The sequence below is a fragment of the Lithobates pipiens genome, unplaced genomic scaffold (assembly GCF_037356315.1).
Source record: "Lithobates pipiens isolate NorthernLeopardFrog02 unplaced genomic scaffold, aLitPip1_a1.2 Scaffold_19, whole genome shotgun sequence".
NCBI lineage: Eukaryota > Metazoa > Chordata > Amphibia > Anura > Ranidae > Lithobates > Lithobates pipiens.
In genome coordinates, this window is record NW_027507764.1 from 419429546 (window position 1) to 419448041 (window position 18496).

At 41.6% G+C, this 18496-nt stretch overlaps 1 protein-coding gene across 1 annotated transcript in view; it reads right to left on the reverse strand.

Moving 5' to 3' along the window:
* The window catches only part of ROCK1 (Rho associated coiled-coil containing protein kinase 1), a gene marked incomplete in the record, with an annotated part of 198119 nt that overhangs the window by 43169 nt on the left and 136454 nt on the right, over positions 1 to 18496 (reverse strand). The window contains 1 exon segment of the mRNA XM_077492551.1: positions 5156 to 5225. Coding sequence (XP_077348677.1) covers positions 5156 to 5225 — 70 coding nt within the window.

The window sequence follows — 18496 nt, forward strand, 5'->3', positions numbered from 1 at the left end:
GTAGTAGTTAAAAAAAATGTATAATAAAAATGCCATAACTCTTTCCCATAGTTTGTAGACGCTATAACTTTTGCACTAACCATTCAATATACGCTAATTACAATTTTTATTACCCAAAATATGTAGAAGAATATATAGACCAAAACTAAGAAATTTGATTATTTTTATTTTTTTCCCCAAAACTAAACACTTTTTTGTTTATAGTGCAAAAAAAAATAGGATTTTTATAACCGCTTACCTGTAAAATCATTTTCTTTGATGTACATCAGGGGACACAGCCATAGTAATTACTATGTGGGTTATATATCGGACCGACAGGTGTTGGACACTGGCATGCCCCTAAGGCGTGTACTTCCCCCCATATAACCCCTCCCATTACTGGGAGTCCTCAGTTTTGTAGCCAAGCAATACAAGTGTATAATAAGGGAGAGACCTTTGTGTCCTCTGATGTACATCAAAGAAAAGGATTTTACATGTAAGCTGTTCTAAAAATCCTATTTTGTTATCTTACATCAGGGGACACAAAGCCTTAGTAATTACTATGTGGGATGTCCCATAGCAATGCCACTTGAAGACTGAAGGGGGGGGGGGGGGACAGAATAAAAAACAGGAGGCCAGAGGACTCATACTGCAGCCTGCAGTATACTGTGCCCAAAAGGCAATATCCTCAGGACCTCAGAGATCTGAGCCCTAGAGGTCTGATAATGCAGCACCCTAGAGGCACTAATCTTACTGTTTGAGTGTGCTCTTAATATGAGAAGGAAGAATTTTCTTCTTTAAAGTGGAGGGTCACCCTGAAAACAAAAAAATATTAAAAATGACAAAAAAAATGAAGAAAAAAAAAAAAAATGAAAAAAATTTTTTTTTTTTTACACTTACCAGAAATGCCTGTTGCTAGGCACATAATCCTAATCTTCCTCTTCCTCCTCCGCAGAGATCTTCTGTCTTCTCTCCTCGTCGCGGCGTCTTCTGGGTAATGGGTCGCGCTGTGTTCTGGGAACTGTGTGTTCCAGAACACAGCGCGTCCCATTCAGAAAGTGCTGCGGGACTCGCGCATGCGCAGTAGGAAATGGGCAGTGAAGCCATAAGGCTCCACTGCCTGTTTCCCTTAGAGGGAATGGCGGCGCCGGGACCCGAGAGCCGAGGGACGGGTCGGCCTCGGGCGGCCGACATCGCGGGCGCCCTGGACAGGTAAGTGTGTTTATTAAGTCAGCAGCTGCAGTGTTTGCAGCTGCTGACTTTTTTTTTTTTTTTTTTTTTAAACGGCCCTCCTCTTTAAGCTGAAGCTTAAATCACTTGACAAATCCATTTGGAAAATAGTGGATCTTGACACTGCCTGTCCACATCTTGTCACCTGTCACCTCTGGCAGTACAAACAAAACGTGTTTTTCGAACCTGAGCGGTCGCTTTTAAATAGACTCTGATCACTCTTACTGCATCAAGAGAATGTAGTGCCTGCTCTTCCCTAGATTAAGGCTCTGGGGGGGAAAGAAGGAAGAATATCTTGGTTTAAATGAAAACCTGTTACCACTTTTGGTAGGAATTCAGGATGAGGACATAAAACCACCTCATCCTTACGCATGAAGAAATATGGCTCTTACAAAACAGAGCCGCTAGTTCCGATGCTCTTCTAGCAGAAGAAATGGCAACCAGAAAAGATCATCTTTCTTGTCAAAGAACCAAGGAATTTTCTCGTAAAGATTCAAACGGCTGATTCAGCAAAGCCGATAAGACCAATTTTAAATCCCAAGGATTTAGGAGGTGCCTTGATAGGGGAATAAACCATGTTATCCCCTGAATAAGTTATGCACCAAGAGTGGGAAGCAAAAGGCCATAGGAAAATACAATGAAAAGACCAGGATCTGGCTCTTGATAGAAGTCAAGGCCAGCTTAATTTCAGATGCCATAGGCAGGACATCAGGAATCCTGCCTATAACAGTTCCTGGGGTGGCAATCCCTGGATCCACACCAAGAAACATGTCTTCCAGACTCTAAAGTAAGCGATTATGGAAGCCAGCTTCCTGGCATTAATCAAAGTAGACACTACCGAAGGAGATCACCCATGATCTTTTATAGAGTGGGATTCAACAGTCCAACCTGTTAAAAAATTTTTTTTCGTAAGGTAGGATAAAATATCAGACCTTGTGCAAGAAGGTCTGGCTATAATGGCAGGACTCCTACTGCCATTTTTATGATCTCGGTAAATCAATATCTTCTGGGACCCACTGGGGCTGCCAGAATAACCTCCTTTTGTTCCTGCTTAATCCTGCAGAGAAGGCGCGGAAGTAGCAGAACTGGAGGAAATGCATAGATCAGTGAAAACTGATCCCATGGGAAGACTAATGCGTCTGTTCCACCTGCTAAGGGACCCCTCGTTCAACAAAGTTGTCGACCTTTTGATGAATCTAGACACGAATAGGTCCATGTCTGGAATACCCCATCTGACATATCGCTAGGAAGATGTCGGGGTGAAGAGATCATTCTCCCGGAAATAATTGTTGGCGACTCAAAGAAGATGGCGACTGAAAAAATGAAAATTGCCGATAGGCAAGGAATGTTGTGTTCTGCCCAAGCTAGAACATTATTCACCTCTTTTTGGGGAACATGACCTCTCGTGCCCCCCCTGGTGATTGATGAATATCACCGCCGTGGCCTTGTCCGACTGAATCCTGACAGGACAGTCCCATAGTCTGACAGCCAAGATTCTCTGGCCAGACGTACTGCCTGAAACTTCCAAAAAAAAAAGTTGATGGGCAAGGGTCCTCTAACCTGTACCATCTCCCCTGGACAGAATCTTCTTCCAGGGCTGCTCCCCAGCCTAGAAGGCTGGCATCTGTTAACTTCCAGGATAAAGATTTTCCCTTTTGCTGGATAACATCACCAATTTAGGCTCTGACTTGTCGGGAGCCAAGCGTATTGGAAACAAACAAGGCCCGAATCTTCTTAAAAAAAAAAAAATGTATTCCAGACCGACAGGATGGTGTCTTGAAGCAGTTTTTGAGTAAAAATGCGCTTAAGGGATGACCTTGAAGGAGGCCACCATTTCCGCTAAAAATCTCCTGCACAGCCGAAAGAACTTTCCTTTGTTTTAATAAGTTGAATTAGTCCTACAATGGAACTGGAATCTTGCCTGGGGCAAGAATACCTTCTTCTGTATGGTATCTATAACCAGCCCCCAAATACCGTAATCTCCTTGATGGTTTTAAGGAGAATCTTCCTGGGTTGAGAATCCAACCTAGAGACTTCAGATATTTACAGCTGAGATCAGACTCTGGTTTTAGACCTGAGACTGAATGATCTATTAAAAGTAGACCTTCTAAAAGGCTAGGACCGCTATGCCTTGAGCCCTTAACCTGGCTAAAGGAGGTGCCAGAATCTTTCAGAACCCTCGTGGTGCTGTGGCTAAGCCGAATGGCAGGACCACAACTGAAAAAATTATTTTATATTTCAAACCGCAGAAATTTCTGGTAAGTGGGAAACTTTGGCACATGGAGATATGCAACTCCCCTCCTTACAGGATGGACACAGCTGATCGAATTATGAAAGAATCAGCTGTTTAAGTGCCGATTCAGATCTTCGAGATCGAGAATGGGTCTTGCCTCTCCGTTTGGTTCTGGAACCTTAAAAGGTTTACATTAAGACTGCACCATCAGCAGCCCAAGGACCCCACAGGCAGCATCCAAACAGGGACCTGAACCCCAGACCCTCAGATCAAAAGCCGACTGAGCCATCTGGGCTCTCGGAACTCTAGTCGTAACCTAAATAAAAAATTGCAGAAATCCCTCTTCTCTTGACATTGTTCCTGCCAGATTTCGAGAATTGCAGGACCTTTCCCCTCACCCAAACGAGTGGGGGTGCTCCTTCATGAGAAGGCTTTAGCATTCTGCTTTGTGGGCTTATTCTAAGATCCTGGTGCTGCCCTTAGGGACTTTCCCTTGAACCTGACAATTGAGACAGTCGAGACTGCCTAGAGGCAGATGCCCCAGGCATAGGAGAGGCAACACGATAAAAAGGAGAAATGTTTGAACCTCCTTTTACTGATAAAGAGAGCTTTACCCTTTTGGATGTACTTATCCACTCTAAATATCCATACCCCAGGAAGGGAAACAAACTGGCCAAGAGCTTTCACATGGTAGGCTCCGAGACCTTAAAGCGGCCCCCACACCCTGAAGTGGAGCTTCCGCTCATTGGAACCCTCCCCCCCTCCGGCGCCATAATTGGCACCTTTCAGGGGGAGGGGGGTGCAGATACCTGTATAGTACAGGTATTTTCACCCACTTCCAGCATAGATATCTGCGGATATTTACGCCACTTCCTACGGGTCCCCCGCTGTCTGCTGGGAAACACAAGGATCCCAGAGACAGCGGGGACCATCCTTATTGCGCAGCGCGACTCGCGCATGCGCAGTAGGGAACCGGAAAGTGAAGCCGCAAGGCTCCACTTCCTGATTCCCATACCCAAGATGGCGGAGGCAGCACCCGAGAGCCAATCGAGAGATCGGCTTCGGGTGCCGACATCGCGGCCGCACTGGGCTGTTAAGTGTCCTTATTTTAAAAGTCGGCAGCTGCAGTATTTGTAGCTGCTGACTTTAAAAAATAAAAATAAAAAATGGCGGAACTCCTGCCATGTCACTTGCCACAAGTTGTGGATTGTCCACTTGCCACGTCACTTGCCACCTGCCATGTCACTTGCCACAAGTTGTGGATTGTCCACTTGCAATTGTTTAAAATATTTTTCTAATGGTTTTTCATCATTTGCAATCATTTTTGAGATTTTTAATGTAAAAAAAAAAAGTCACCTTTAAAAACGCATATAAACGCAAACGCGGCTAAATGCGGTAGCGGCGTTTTGCCGCGTTTAGCGTCTGAAACGTGGAAATTTTTGCTTCTGAACGCATTTTTTTGCTTCTGGAAAAACAAGATTAAACGCAACTGCATAAAAACGGAAAAAACGAGACTGTGTACATGGACACATAGGATAACATTGAATGAGCTCAGGGGCAGTTGAAAAAACTGTCCAACTGCATCTGAACGTGCGTTTAACTGCGTCTCGTGTGCATGAGGCCTTACAAACAAAATGGTGACACAATTTGTTGTAAAACAAGGTATATTTTACCTGGAAACACTGAAAAGTCACAAAAAAAGTAAACACTTACTGAAAAATATTGCTCAGCTTCCAATTGATCCTGCAGTTCCCTCATTTGACCTTCATTTCCTCTATATTGCCTGGCAAAAAAAATAAAAAATACAAGATCTTACTATTTTGCAGCATTTTAATAAACTAAACAAATAGTTTTTCCAAATAACATCAGATCATTTCAACACATCACCAGTCATAGGATTTAACTGATCCAACCAAGCTATAAAACAATACATACATTTTCGATGTTACATATGAAGCATAGGTATTTTGCATACAGTTGGCAGGCAACTGATGTTTTAATCCATCCAGGTTTCAGATATTTATTTTCCATTTAATAAGAAAGAAAAAGAAAGAAATGCCCAGGCAAACAGACTTCATCACAAAAACACAGGATCTTAGTCTTAATTATGAAATGTCCCAAAGCAGTGCCAATTGAGGGATGGGCAACAAACAGACAAGACAACACAATGGGTCAATGATGGGTTGGACAGATCTCAAGGAGCAGCTTGAAGCACCATGTGCCTGAAACTAGCATCAGAAGAAGCCCGAGTTTACACCTGGGAAAACAAAGTGGTTGCAAACCACTTACCAAGTGACTGGCCTCAGGTGATACAGAGATGAAAATAAAATGTTGCTCCTACATAAGTTGTACCTGTTTATCTGCAGTCTTCTCTCCTCTATATCTGTTCAATGGCCAGAATCTACAAAGCTTGTCTGAACATTCAAAAAAAGGGGGCGTAGAGCTTAAGTTACATTCTGCAGATGAGTGTTCTCAGTGAGATCCCAGAGCTGATCGGAGGGAAGGAACACATCCCCCTTCACACAGCACACATGGACAGAGAGCTGAAGCTATCAGCTGGAGACACCTCCCCATCACTTTTTTTCTTCTCTTGGCATCAGGGAAACTTGTGTAGAACTGACTCTCGAAGGAGTGGCTGAATCTATTGGGCTTAACGTTACCTTCTTCACCTCCTATGCGTCTAGGGGTTTCCCGATGTAGATGGGCCAAAAACTGCAGAGACTGACGACAGATGCACTTAAAGGGATTTTTATTTGCAAAAAAACAGTTAGTAGCACAGTCTCTCAACATAGGATCAGAGGGTTTAGGTGAAAAGTCCAGGTACTCTTAGTATCAAAGTCAGTATGAAGAATAACTTTCTTACTTTGAATAAATCCAGAGAATAGCCATTCACAACTGGACCCTAATTGGATAGCCTTCTCACCAGGCCTAGTAGCCAACAGGGTGTTTGAGTCAGGAACAAGTCTCTGCCACAGACTTTGTTATAGAACATGTAAAGGAAACTTGAAAACTTGTAAAACACTTGTGTGGTACCAGTATCTTGCAGCCAGTCCGACGATACCGCACGAGATTGGATTCACTTGGGTCCTTCAGGCTCTTGTTGAGAAGCCAACCCTTGCGTGGCCTTCTCCCGAAGAGTCCTCCCCTGGATAACTTCACAGTTGCTGGGCCTCTTCACCAACCGAGAGGGCACCGGACCACCTCTAAATCCTTCTTTCAGTTTCCTCGCCTTGGGCTAGCCAGCCCCAGACGTAAAGTTGGTTGGATCCACACCTCAGGCCATGAAAGTCCTGGAGGCTGGTCAAGAGGACCAGGACCATGCAGTCAGAAGATACTTCTGGACCGGAACCCCAGAAACACGTGACATCCACATCTTAAGTACCCTTCCCAGAAGGCACAGCAAGAGTGACACTCCCACTGGGCTGGTTCCGAGAGAAAGTAACCTTAAAACAACCAACTAGACTGCGTTTCCATACCTGCCAGAAGTGACAGTGCCCCCTATGGCCAGGCAGAACACCCTGTAGTCCAGTCAGACTGATGCTGAGGTCAAATTTAGAGCAATCAAACCCAAACCAAACCGCTGTTTAAGGGTAACATAAAATTTCAAAAATGCATAGCGCATGCTCTTCAGGAGCCTGCGCTATCCTTCACCCTGATAGCGGAACAAGGTAGCAGACATAAATTAGACTTGGTGCTCTGGATTGAGACAAGTACACACTATAGAGGTCTATATGTTTGAACACTGTTTACATATGCAGGCACGATTTACGTGTGCAATGTTATGAGGCGCTTTCATTTTTTTTTATTATCACTTTTATTCCTATTACAAGGAATGTACACGTCCAATGAAATAGAAAAAAGCATGACCTGCCCTCTTTAGTGAGAGATCTGGGATCAAAGACCCCCAATCTCTCATTTACCTTTAAAAGCAAGAAGAAAAAAAAAAAAAAGTAGTTTTGACTTTAAGAAAATAAGAATTCTGGAAATTTGCTTGAGGATTAGAGGTCGCTAAGGTCCTCCAAGGGCATAGAGCCGAGTGGGGCTAGCTTGCCCTCACTCTGCTTCCTCCCTAGCCATCAGCCGCATCTGATTAATGGTAAACTTACTACCATCGGCTGGCACATAGGCCTTTACCATAAATTTGACCCTCGAGCTGTTAAATTTCTAGTCCTGGAGGTGGTGCCCCCGGATGCCATAGGGGGTGACCGTGACAGTACTCTTGCAGCAGGAAGCCCTCTGGATCAAGAGGCTTAATGCCAACATTCCACCTAGCTTAAATGAAGGCAACGCTTATAGACCATTATTGTAAATAATTTATCTGTCCCCTAGACTCTCTCTCCAGGGCTCCCTCAGGTCTTGCCTTAACTCTGAATGTAAATTTACTTCTCTGTGCACTCCTCTTGACAAAGGCACAGACAGGCACACATGGATTTCTTCAGAATAACAAATGTGATGGATGTTACAGTTGTCGCTGAGAATAAGTGATAGTAATACAAGATTAGATGCTTTGTGATGTGGGGCAGGAGATTTCATGCTTAGAAAATACTATAGTGAGTGCGGACCCCCCCCCCCCCTTTTTTTTAGATGTGATTTCCCATTTTCAAGTTGGAGATTGAGAAGGGCTTCCAGCCACTGTTGGAGAGCTCCAGTTACAAGGAGGACCTATAGACCATGCAGAGGACTAAGTCTGCTGGCGTATATGACATTGCTCTTTAGGTGGTCCACTAGGTCCAGTAAGAGTCCCCAAGTATCGAGTGGGTTTTTTCTATTCAAGATACCCCCATCTCCTTGGTGACAGTGGAAGTGACCTGGAGTTCAATGCCTCAATAGGTTTATTGCACGCTCTAGCGCAGTATAACCCCTTATATTTACTATGTAGTCCTCTGTTATGATTGTGTTAACTGGTAACTGTATTAGATATGCATATCAGCCCCATTACATGCAATTTATCTATGCTCCTTTTTGTCAGTTTTAAACATTCCCTCCCGTACCTGTACAATATGTATAGCTCTAATTTTTCATCTGTACATAATCCAGTCTCAGGCTTTACGTTTCCCCGAGTACCTGATGTGATTTTCTTTGGTTGTTGTGGCCCTTCATGGGGATTTGTCTAATCCCCTTATATTGACTGTATGTACCTAATTTTACATTGTTAACCAGTTCCCGACCACCGCATACCGATTTACATCGGCACAATGGCACAGGCAGGCATATTGGCGTACAGGTACGACCAATCTTTAATGCCGCCCTGCCATCGCGAGCACGACCCCCAAGAGTCTGGTCGTGGGTCCCACGGACTCAATAGCCGCGGGCATACCCGCGATCGTCTCACGGGGCGGCTGAATGGAGAAATGCCATTGTAAACAGCATTTCTCCATTATGCCTAGCAACTAGTGACGCTGATCTCTGCTCCATGTGATTGGAGCAGAGATCAGTGTTCACTAAATGAAAGCCCAACCCCCCACAGTAACACACCACTAGGAACACTTAATACCTACACTGCCACCCACTGGTTAACCCCTTCACTGCCAGTGTAATTTACACAGAAATCACTGCATTTATATAGCAGTGATTGCTGTATAACTGACAATGGTCCCAAAAATGTGTCAAAAACGTCAGATGTGTCCGCCATAATGTCAGTCACAATAAAAATAGCTGATCGCAGGTATTACTAGTAAAAAAATAATAAAAAATTAATAAAAATGCCATAAAACTATCCCTATTTTGTAAACGCTATAACTTTTGTGGAAACCAATCGCTTATTGCGATTTTTTTTTTACCATACGTATCGGCCTAAACTGGGGAAAAAATATTTTTGTTTATATATTTTTGGGGGATATTATAACAAAAAGTAAAAAATAATGCTTTTTTTTTTTTTTTTTTTAATTGTGGCTCTGTTTATAGCGCAAAAAATAAAAACCGCAGGGGTGATCAAATATCAAAAGAAAGCTCTATTTGTGGGAAAAAAAGGACGTCAATTTTGTTTGGGAGCCACGTCGCACGGCCACGCAATTGTCAGTTAAAGCGACCCAGTGCAGAATCCCAAAAAGTGGTCTAGTCTTTGACCAGCAAAATGGTCCGGTCTGTAAGTGGTTAATATTCATTTTTACGTTATCCTTACATGTCTTCTATAATTGAGTTTTCCATTGTTTATAACATTGTAATCAGGTGTGGCTGCCTCCCCGTCTCCCTTGCGATCCACACTGGCACATTGGCGTCCCAGTTGTGTGTTCCCTTGCGGCGGGTCTGTAGGTTCCCTGGTAGTTGGACAGGCCCCTCCCACGGGACTGCCGTCCTCCCACTTGAACACGTCCTGGCTCGGGCTCCGCACATTGTCCATAGGGCGAGTGTGCGACTCTCTCGTGCTTGAGCATCACAGGACCCTTGACCCTGTGACATCGCACGCCGGCTGTGGCCAGAGCTGGTGAAACATCACAGGGTTGGGGACTACAAGTAGGCGGCAGCCTGCTCATCCACTAGGCTGGATCTTGGACCCAGAAGTTTTGTTATCCAACAAACTTGTAAGTCCCTTACTTCTGTGATTCACACCATAGGCTTATTGTGACTATTGTGTAGCCCTCCCTATTCAGGGGATATGATAATGGGCTTACTTATTTACTTAAGTTGGTTACTGTGTCTTCCTTCACAGGATATCTAGGCAGAGTGCCGTGCTTGCGTGCGCTGCCACTCTTCACAGTACTCCAGTTCATCGGTATATACAACAATAACCGCCTCCCCTCAGTGGGACCCTTTCTCCTGGGACCTCCAATTTGATGTAACTTGAGAACTAGGTATATAACAGGCTTCCCTCCCTAGACGTTCATTTTGATTCACCTTCTCTGGATTGGCTTTCCTTTTTTCTTTGTCCCCCCCCCCTTTTATTCCAATCCTTATTCCATTCCCCTTCTCCCTCCCTCGTGTGTCCCCTTTTTTCTTTTCAAATTGTTCAATTGCTTCTTCTTTTACTATTTTATACAATTGTTCATATATGTGAATTTATCCTCACGGCACTGTACTGAGATAGTCCATTTGCCCCCGTTTTATTCTTGGTAATACTGGGGTTATGGCAGCTAGCTGCTGCCATAATAATGGTATTTAATGTCAAAGTAATGACGTGCATTCCCAATTTAGCAGTCAGCAAATGGTTAATTTACATTATCCCTCCTCTCTATGTATATGAATGATGCCACTGTTCCGTAAAAATTAAGGGGAGTGGGCTATCTAGTAGGGGGTTCTGCCAATCATTTGGTTTCATTCCCCTCCGGCCTGTGTCTAGTGTTTGTATGTGCTCAGTATTACAGGAAAGGGACTCCTCCATCAACAAGTAGTATCGAGCACTTAAGAGTAAAGCTGTTTAGTGGGTATGGAGGAAGGAAGGAGAGAGGAGGAAGGAAGGAGGGAGGAAGAGGAAGGAGGAAGGAGGGAATGGGCTGTCATTTACCCAGACTGTATACACCCACACGATTGGCTCTACAGTCACAGAACAGAAAGGAGGAGGAAATGAACAGCTTAGAAGGGAACTGAAAAAGAATCATGCTCAGTAGATGCAGCAATAATTGGTTTACATAAGGCTGCAGCAGGGACACAGACAAGGAGGGAGGAACAGTGAACAGCAGGATTAAAGAGGAAGTAAACCCTGATTAGTTTACGTCCTCTTTCATTCCCTGCAAAGGTAAAGCATAATGGACTACTATGCACCGCATAGTAGTCCATTATGTGTCACTTACCTGACACAGGAGCCAGTGAAGTCACCGTTGTCCCCGGTAGTCCGGCGCATCCATCTTCTCGGTGGGTCTCGCTGCTCTGGCGCTGTCATTCGGCGAAGCCGCGATGACGTCACTCCCACGCATGCACATGGGAGCCGCCGCTCGCGCCATGTCGCCGTTGACCGCGGCGCGCTCAGTGCGCCTGCGCACCGCTGTCTACGGCGCATGCGCCGTAGACAGCGGTGCCTGTCTTTCGGCAAATATCCCCTAAACCGTGTAGGTTTAGGAGATATTTCTTGGACCTACAGGTAAGCCTTAATCTAGGCTTACCTGTAGGTCAAAGTGTGTTGTAAGGGTTTACAACCACTTTAACCAGGTTTTTTTGCAGACTACAGAAAATGAATCACATTGTGACGGAGTTAGTACCAAGAGCATGTAATACAGCATGTACTGACATTTTTAATGATGTGAGTTGAATGACACTTTAACAGAAGAGGCTGGTGGCTCCTAACTGCAGTCTTTAAATACCTTCAATACAAAAGCTGTCAAATACCAAGCCATTGATATTGACTTAAAGCATCTGTGTAAGGTGTAGAAAATACAGAAGACCTGTCTGGGGTACTTACGAACTGAGATTGGGAACCACTGCTTTAGACCATTGTTTTTCAAGTCTATTTGTCTAACCTAGAAATGTTGGAGAGAAGCAGAGAGCCACCTACAGGCACCTAATGGAAAGGCAAAGAGGCAATCCAAAAGCCAAAATGGAGGCAGCAATCAAGAAATAGGCTTTCAAAGCACATGCCACATCAAGACAATGTAGAGAAATTTCCTGGGGATGTTTCAAAGCAGTACAAAAAAGGAGAGAAGAACAATGTGCTGCTTAAGACAGAAGGGAGAAAGGACACCTTAGGACTCAGCATAATCTAATGGGTCCTAGGTCCTTCTTCACTAGGCAGAAAAAAAACAAAAACAAAAAAAACTGAAGCTGCAATGCAGGCTGTGGGGTTGTTACCCAAGGGGCTGGCACTTGGGCGGAACTAGAAAGTTCTAGTTTTATTATTACATGTTAACATGTTATGCCTAGTCCTCTCCTGAAGATGGCGTAACAACCCAATGGTATAAGAGAGGAGCTGTGTCAGTCAGTGAACGTAAGAGAAAGGAAGGTAATTTCACAGAAGGGCTTGACAAATTTGCTTTAAATCTTGAAGCCAGCTAAAAAAAAGTTGGGAGCCAGTTTATGTTTAACTACTTCCTATCCGGCCACTGCACATAAACAGGCAGGTGATCCTTTCCTCATTCTGAGTGGATGTTCAGGAACGTCCCTCAGAACGAGTGCTCACAGCGCGGCCACGAGGCACGCTGTGGCTCGATCATGTGATCATTCCGATCATAGGATCCAGCTGAGCAGAGATCGGGATATGGGCGCTGTGATTGGCCCTCCCGATCACCTGACGGCTATGTCCAATCACAGCCGTCACAATGTAAACAGAGACACGTCTCCGACAGGTCTCCCCGCCAAGCTCACACAGATCACCATACAAAAAGTACACCTGTACCTATACACATTTATTGTCCCAATAAAAAGTCTGTCCCCCATCAGTGCCAACACCAAATAAACAGCGATTTGGGTTATTTTTACCAAAGAAATGTGGCAGCATAATTTTTGGTTAAAATTTATCAAGAGAAATTATTTGCAAAATGTTATAGCAAACTAAGAAAAATTCTTTTTTTTTCGTTTTTTTATTTGTAGTGTAAAAAATAAAAATCCCAGCAGTGATTAAATACCACAAAAAAAACAGGTCAATTTGTGTGTAAAAAAATTCATTTAAGTGCAGTGTTACATGACTGCGCAATTTTCATTCAAAGTGGGACAGCGCTGAAAGCTGAAAATTGGTCTGGGAAGGAAGGGGGTGAAAGTGCCCAGTATTTAAGTGATTAACAAATCTTTATTTTCACGAGAAAAACCTCCTTTTATGTAGCCGAACAGCAATGGCTGAGTGTGCTGACCGTGATGCTCTGGGGTGGTCAGAACACAATAGCTTGGTGGAGAGAACTCTGTACTAACATTGGATAGTTGGTACCGCAAGCTCTTCAGTTTTTATTTTGTTCAGTCCACTGCATTGAACAGACAAAAACTGCTAGTGTGTACTAGGCTTAACCCTCCGATTAGCTTCCCACAGCCTTTTATTATTGGTTATACACTGTGTATATACATTGATGTTCCATGTGGCGTGTATAACACTCAGGTGCCACCTTAGACCCGTGGTGTTTGTAGCCCCTGCAGTTAAGAGCAGGCTGGGCTCTTCCCCAGAGAATGCTCATCTGTCATCCTAAACTCATATTTGCTCCTCGGAGTCAGTGTTATCCAGTTTAATCCCACCGTAGTGATCAGTAATGGTGACCCACAGATGTAGCCATGATGGCTCTGATGCTCAGACTTCGTGTGCCCTTGCCTGTGTCATATTGGCCATGGATCAGACATGCATCTAGTCTAGGTGACGCATACATTCCTTGCATAAGGTCGAAAGTTATATATTTATACGCAAGTCTCCTTTGCCATAAAAATGAGGTTTCAGGTAATAGGTGTCCTAGTCATTTGTACTAACCAGATCACTCTACCTCCATCAATGAAGGATCGAGTGAACAATAGGGGTGGTATCTAACACATCCCTAGAGAAAATATATAAGCCAGATATTTTATTGCTTTCCTTACAACACATTATATAGGGTCTCACAATAAAGAAATAAGGTAACATCTTCTCAAAAAATCTCCCTTTGGCAATTATAGTTTTGCAATATATGTGCGGTCAAAAAAAAAAAAATATTTCAATCAGGGCCTTCAGCCCCCTCCTTCCCATTTTTTTCTCACCAGACCCAAGCACTAAGAATTATAAAAGACCCCAAGATCACCCTTCCTTTAACAATAGATCAAGTGGATAATAGAGCTGTTGTCTAACATGTCCCTAGAGGTAAATATACAAGTCAGAAACCCTATACATCACTGACCTTATAATATACCATATATTGTCTTAGAATATAAAAATAAGAACATCTTTCCAAAAAAAACTTTTTTAGGTAACTACAGCTTTGCAGAATAGGGGTTATCAGAAATAGCCTAATACTAGGACCTTTAGTCCTTTTCATTTTTTCTCCATTTATCTCCATCAAAAATTTCCCCCTTTTTCTCCAATTAATCTTTATTTTACAAAGGTCGAATGTTATGCAGTCATAATTACATTCCCTGACTTTAACGGTATTAAATATTTCCCATAACATATAATTTTATATATATATATATATATATATATATATATATATATATATATATATAAATAAACAGACACAGATTGATCCCTCAATATGCCCCTGCCTCTTCTTTCCAAAACATAAAATAAAAAAATGTTATGTTGAAAATAATACGTACTCCTCTGAATAGGATTAAACATTGTTTTAACAAATTGAGGTCCTTTGTGGGTTCCTACCCAAATTGTATCAAATAGTAATAAAACACGGATACGTTTATTCTTTTTACACAAATTTTAATATATTCTAAATATTTTCATAATATTTACGTTTTTTAATTTTAATTTTATTTAAAATTTGTGTAAATTAAAGTTTTCATTTTTGTTTTTATTCTTATTTTCATGTTTATTTTAATCTCATTTGTAATAGGCACTACACACATTCATATTCTATCCATGGAACTGACCTTCGGTAAACTATTGGTCTAGTCAAAGAAAACAATCTGACAGATGTAATATAAAATGCAGGGGGTTTCAAGGGGGTGTAAAACCTAGGATGTAATATGATGTGTGCATTATAAAGTAGGATGCAGTGCTCCAGGCTAACATTAAGAAAAATTATCTTTTTCCCCGGCTGTTTTTCATTAGTAACAGCGCCGTAAAAAATTTTGGTATCCCACAAGGTTACGGCCAGACTCCCTTGATGTGCATGGCGGCTACAGCTTCTGTACACTCAGGTGGGGCTATCACATGACTGAGGATTTACTAGTTCTCAATCAGTAGATATTCCAATGCCCTTAAACAAAATGGCAACTGTAGACTCTGGGCAGGCGCGGAACACTGCACCCTATTTAAGTGGAGAGGTGCACCAATATGGCCGATCCAGATGACGTCCGAATGCCGAAACGCGTAGGGCATGGCCATACGGCGTGCACTCTCCACGATAGACAGTACCGGCCGGCGGCAACTTTTAACACTGCGATTTTAAATTGAACTAAATGTGAGTAGTTTTTCGTATTCAATAAAAAACATTGTATTTACATACTACACCATGGATTTGTCCTTCTCTCCACTATACATATAAATGAGGAAATAACACTACTGGATGGACAAGCACTTTCCAGGATAGACCCAGATAACGCCAGAGCAGCACAGGGCTTATACTGTGGAAGCTTATCCACCCCAACAGGGGTAGAATTTCTGTTGAGGGCAATCGCTTTATTGAGCACTGAAAACGCACCAGGAAAAGTCTGTCCTATTGCGGATAAATAAGGAACTTTGCACAAGTCACTTTTTTTTTTTAAATTAAGTCACTAATACAATTTAAAAACTTTTAAAATTTAAAGGTTTAGCGTTAAGTCTACCTTCTCTATCTTTTGCACAGGGCAATAAAGGGAGTAGCGCTGTGTTTTGTGTGTATATATATATATATATATATATATATATATGTGTATATATATATATATATATGTATATATATATGTGTATATATATATATATATATATATATATATATATATATATATATATATATATATATATATATATATAAAAAACTTAAATCCTAATGTACTGTTAGATGGCTGGGGAATGGATGGGAAAGGTAATTGTGCTAGCGTGGCCTCACAGGGTAAATTGCTTCCATTGGTGGATTTGGTTCGAATACTGGTGGAAGTACCAATGGCTGTATGGAAATACCATCAACTGACAGACTTCAATAAGTGGAAGCAGCAGATAAGGCCAGCGAACCTGTTTACTACTTTTGAGGAATGGTGTGTTAACGTATCAGAGCCGGGTCATATGTTGTCTCGAATGTATAGGCTGGTTCTGAGCACCCAAAATATGACAACTCCCCATTTCATTCGAAAATAGGAAAGAGAACCTATAATTTTACATCAAAGCAAATTGAAAGGCTGATGGGAGCAACACACCATACTTCAATAAGTTCCCATATACAGGAGATGTCTTATAAGTTCCTAACAAGATGGTATCATACACTGGTTCGATTGGCTCAGATATATCCATCGGCTCAACTGCTAGAGGGTATGTAACCAAAGGGGTTCATTTCTGCATTTATGGTGGCATTGCCCAAATATTAAAGTGCTAGATTTTATAAAGAAAAGCATTACTCCCTCATTTGCTAAATGCAGCCAAAATATTGATATATAGATTTTGGAAACAGTCCGGATGTCCCACTATAATGGATTGGAAAAGGGAGGTAGAAAAAAAAATAATGAAAGCAAAAGGGATGGATAACATGGTTAAGACCAACAGAATACATTTAAAGATACATGGGCAGGATGGCTGTATTACTCCTCAGAAATAGGTGTGGATTAAACCCTTTTGGGAGGCAATGCTGCTTTATCGATTAAATATTCTACGGGATGCATCTGGTGGGGAGAAATTGGGAGGGGTTTTTTTTGTGCTGTTTTTTGCGTTTATTTTTTCCTTCTCTGGGAGGCACAGTGGAAAGATGATTGAGGTCATTAAAGGAAGAGGAGGATAAGTTACAATAGTAAATTAGGCACTAGATGGGCAACACGTAAAGGAAACACATAAAGAAGGTTAGACTGAAATGAAAGGTGGAGAGGTATAAAAATGAAATAGTAGAGAGACTATATTGAATTCAAACTAAACATAATAGCACCTGAAAATAGTAATTTGAAATGAAACACCTTTTTTTATTTATATATTTTTTCTTCATTTTATTTTTTGTATTGTTGGTTGTTTGACACACGTAATAGGGCGCTGTAAAGGCCCCTTCTTAATTATACTTTGAATAATGTTTTGCACAAATTGAGTTTTGGTTATGGGTAGACAAGTGGGTGGGCTTTTTTCTCTCTCTCTCTCTTGAAGGAGGACATCAAGGATCTGGTGTGTTTTCTCGGGGTGGGGGGCTTAATGTGGTGTATGTTAATGGAAATTATATTATAATTGAATATAAATATATATATATATATATATATATATATATATATATATATATATACATACAATGTGTTTTTCTATGTTGTATGTTGGCATTTGTCTTAATAAAGAAAAAGTCATCATAAAAAAAATCCTAATGTACTGCCTGCCTATCTCATAAGGGCCCTTTTAAGGGCCTACACCTTGAGGCCAGGACATTACAAATATCCCCCAAATCCTTCCCTTTTTGGAAAGTAGACAGTCAGGTATTTAGGAAGAGGCATGATGTGTTTTTTGACATTGTAATTTTTTGTCACAATTGTTGGGAAAAACGGGGAAAAATTTTTTTCCCAATATTTTCTTTTTTTTTACTGTCACCAGCACAATACAGCATCACCTGACTGGTTAAAGTATGTTTAAAAAAAATTTAAATAAATGGGATGATCACAGATTAATTTTTTTAATGATCACTGTACCACTAATGCTTTGAACTGTCATGAATGAGTTTCATTCATGACAGCTGTGATTACTAGCGATCTGTGATTGGTCCAGGTACGATGTGATAGCTGTACCTTATACAAATTGATTGTATAAAGAGCTTTAGTAATTGACCATAATTTGAAAGAAAAAAAGGTTTGATAACCCCTTGCACTTAAAATAATAAAATGCAACTTAATTGTGCAATTCCCTCTAGATTTAGTAAAAACACGCGGGACCGCCTAAAAATTTACCTAAAGACAGCCCCGGTAGATTATATGTTTGTTTGTAGATCTAAAGGAGATTATGCAATCAGACTGTAAAATGTGCAGTCATCTTAAAGACACGATCAGTCACTAGGTGTAATATGCATGGTTGGCTTAAAATTGAAAATGGCTGAAATTTAGCTTTTTAGCTCAATAACCATAGCAGCAGTTAAATGCACAAGGCATCTTAGGTAATGTAACAGCTCCCGAGGTTTCCATTTGTTCATTCGTTTTAGTTATGAGTTTTAGTTGTGTAACCGATTACTTCAAAGGGTAGAGCACTGCAACACTGTCAGTACATTAGAGGATGAAGTGACTACACTTATTATAAGAACTACCTTTAACAAAAACACCTATAACTCATTCAACATTACTGCTGTCTAAGCACATACTATGATGTTATCCAAAACAATTAACAAGGATTACTCAACCTGCAGTTGGCACCACTTTTATTAA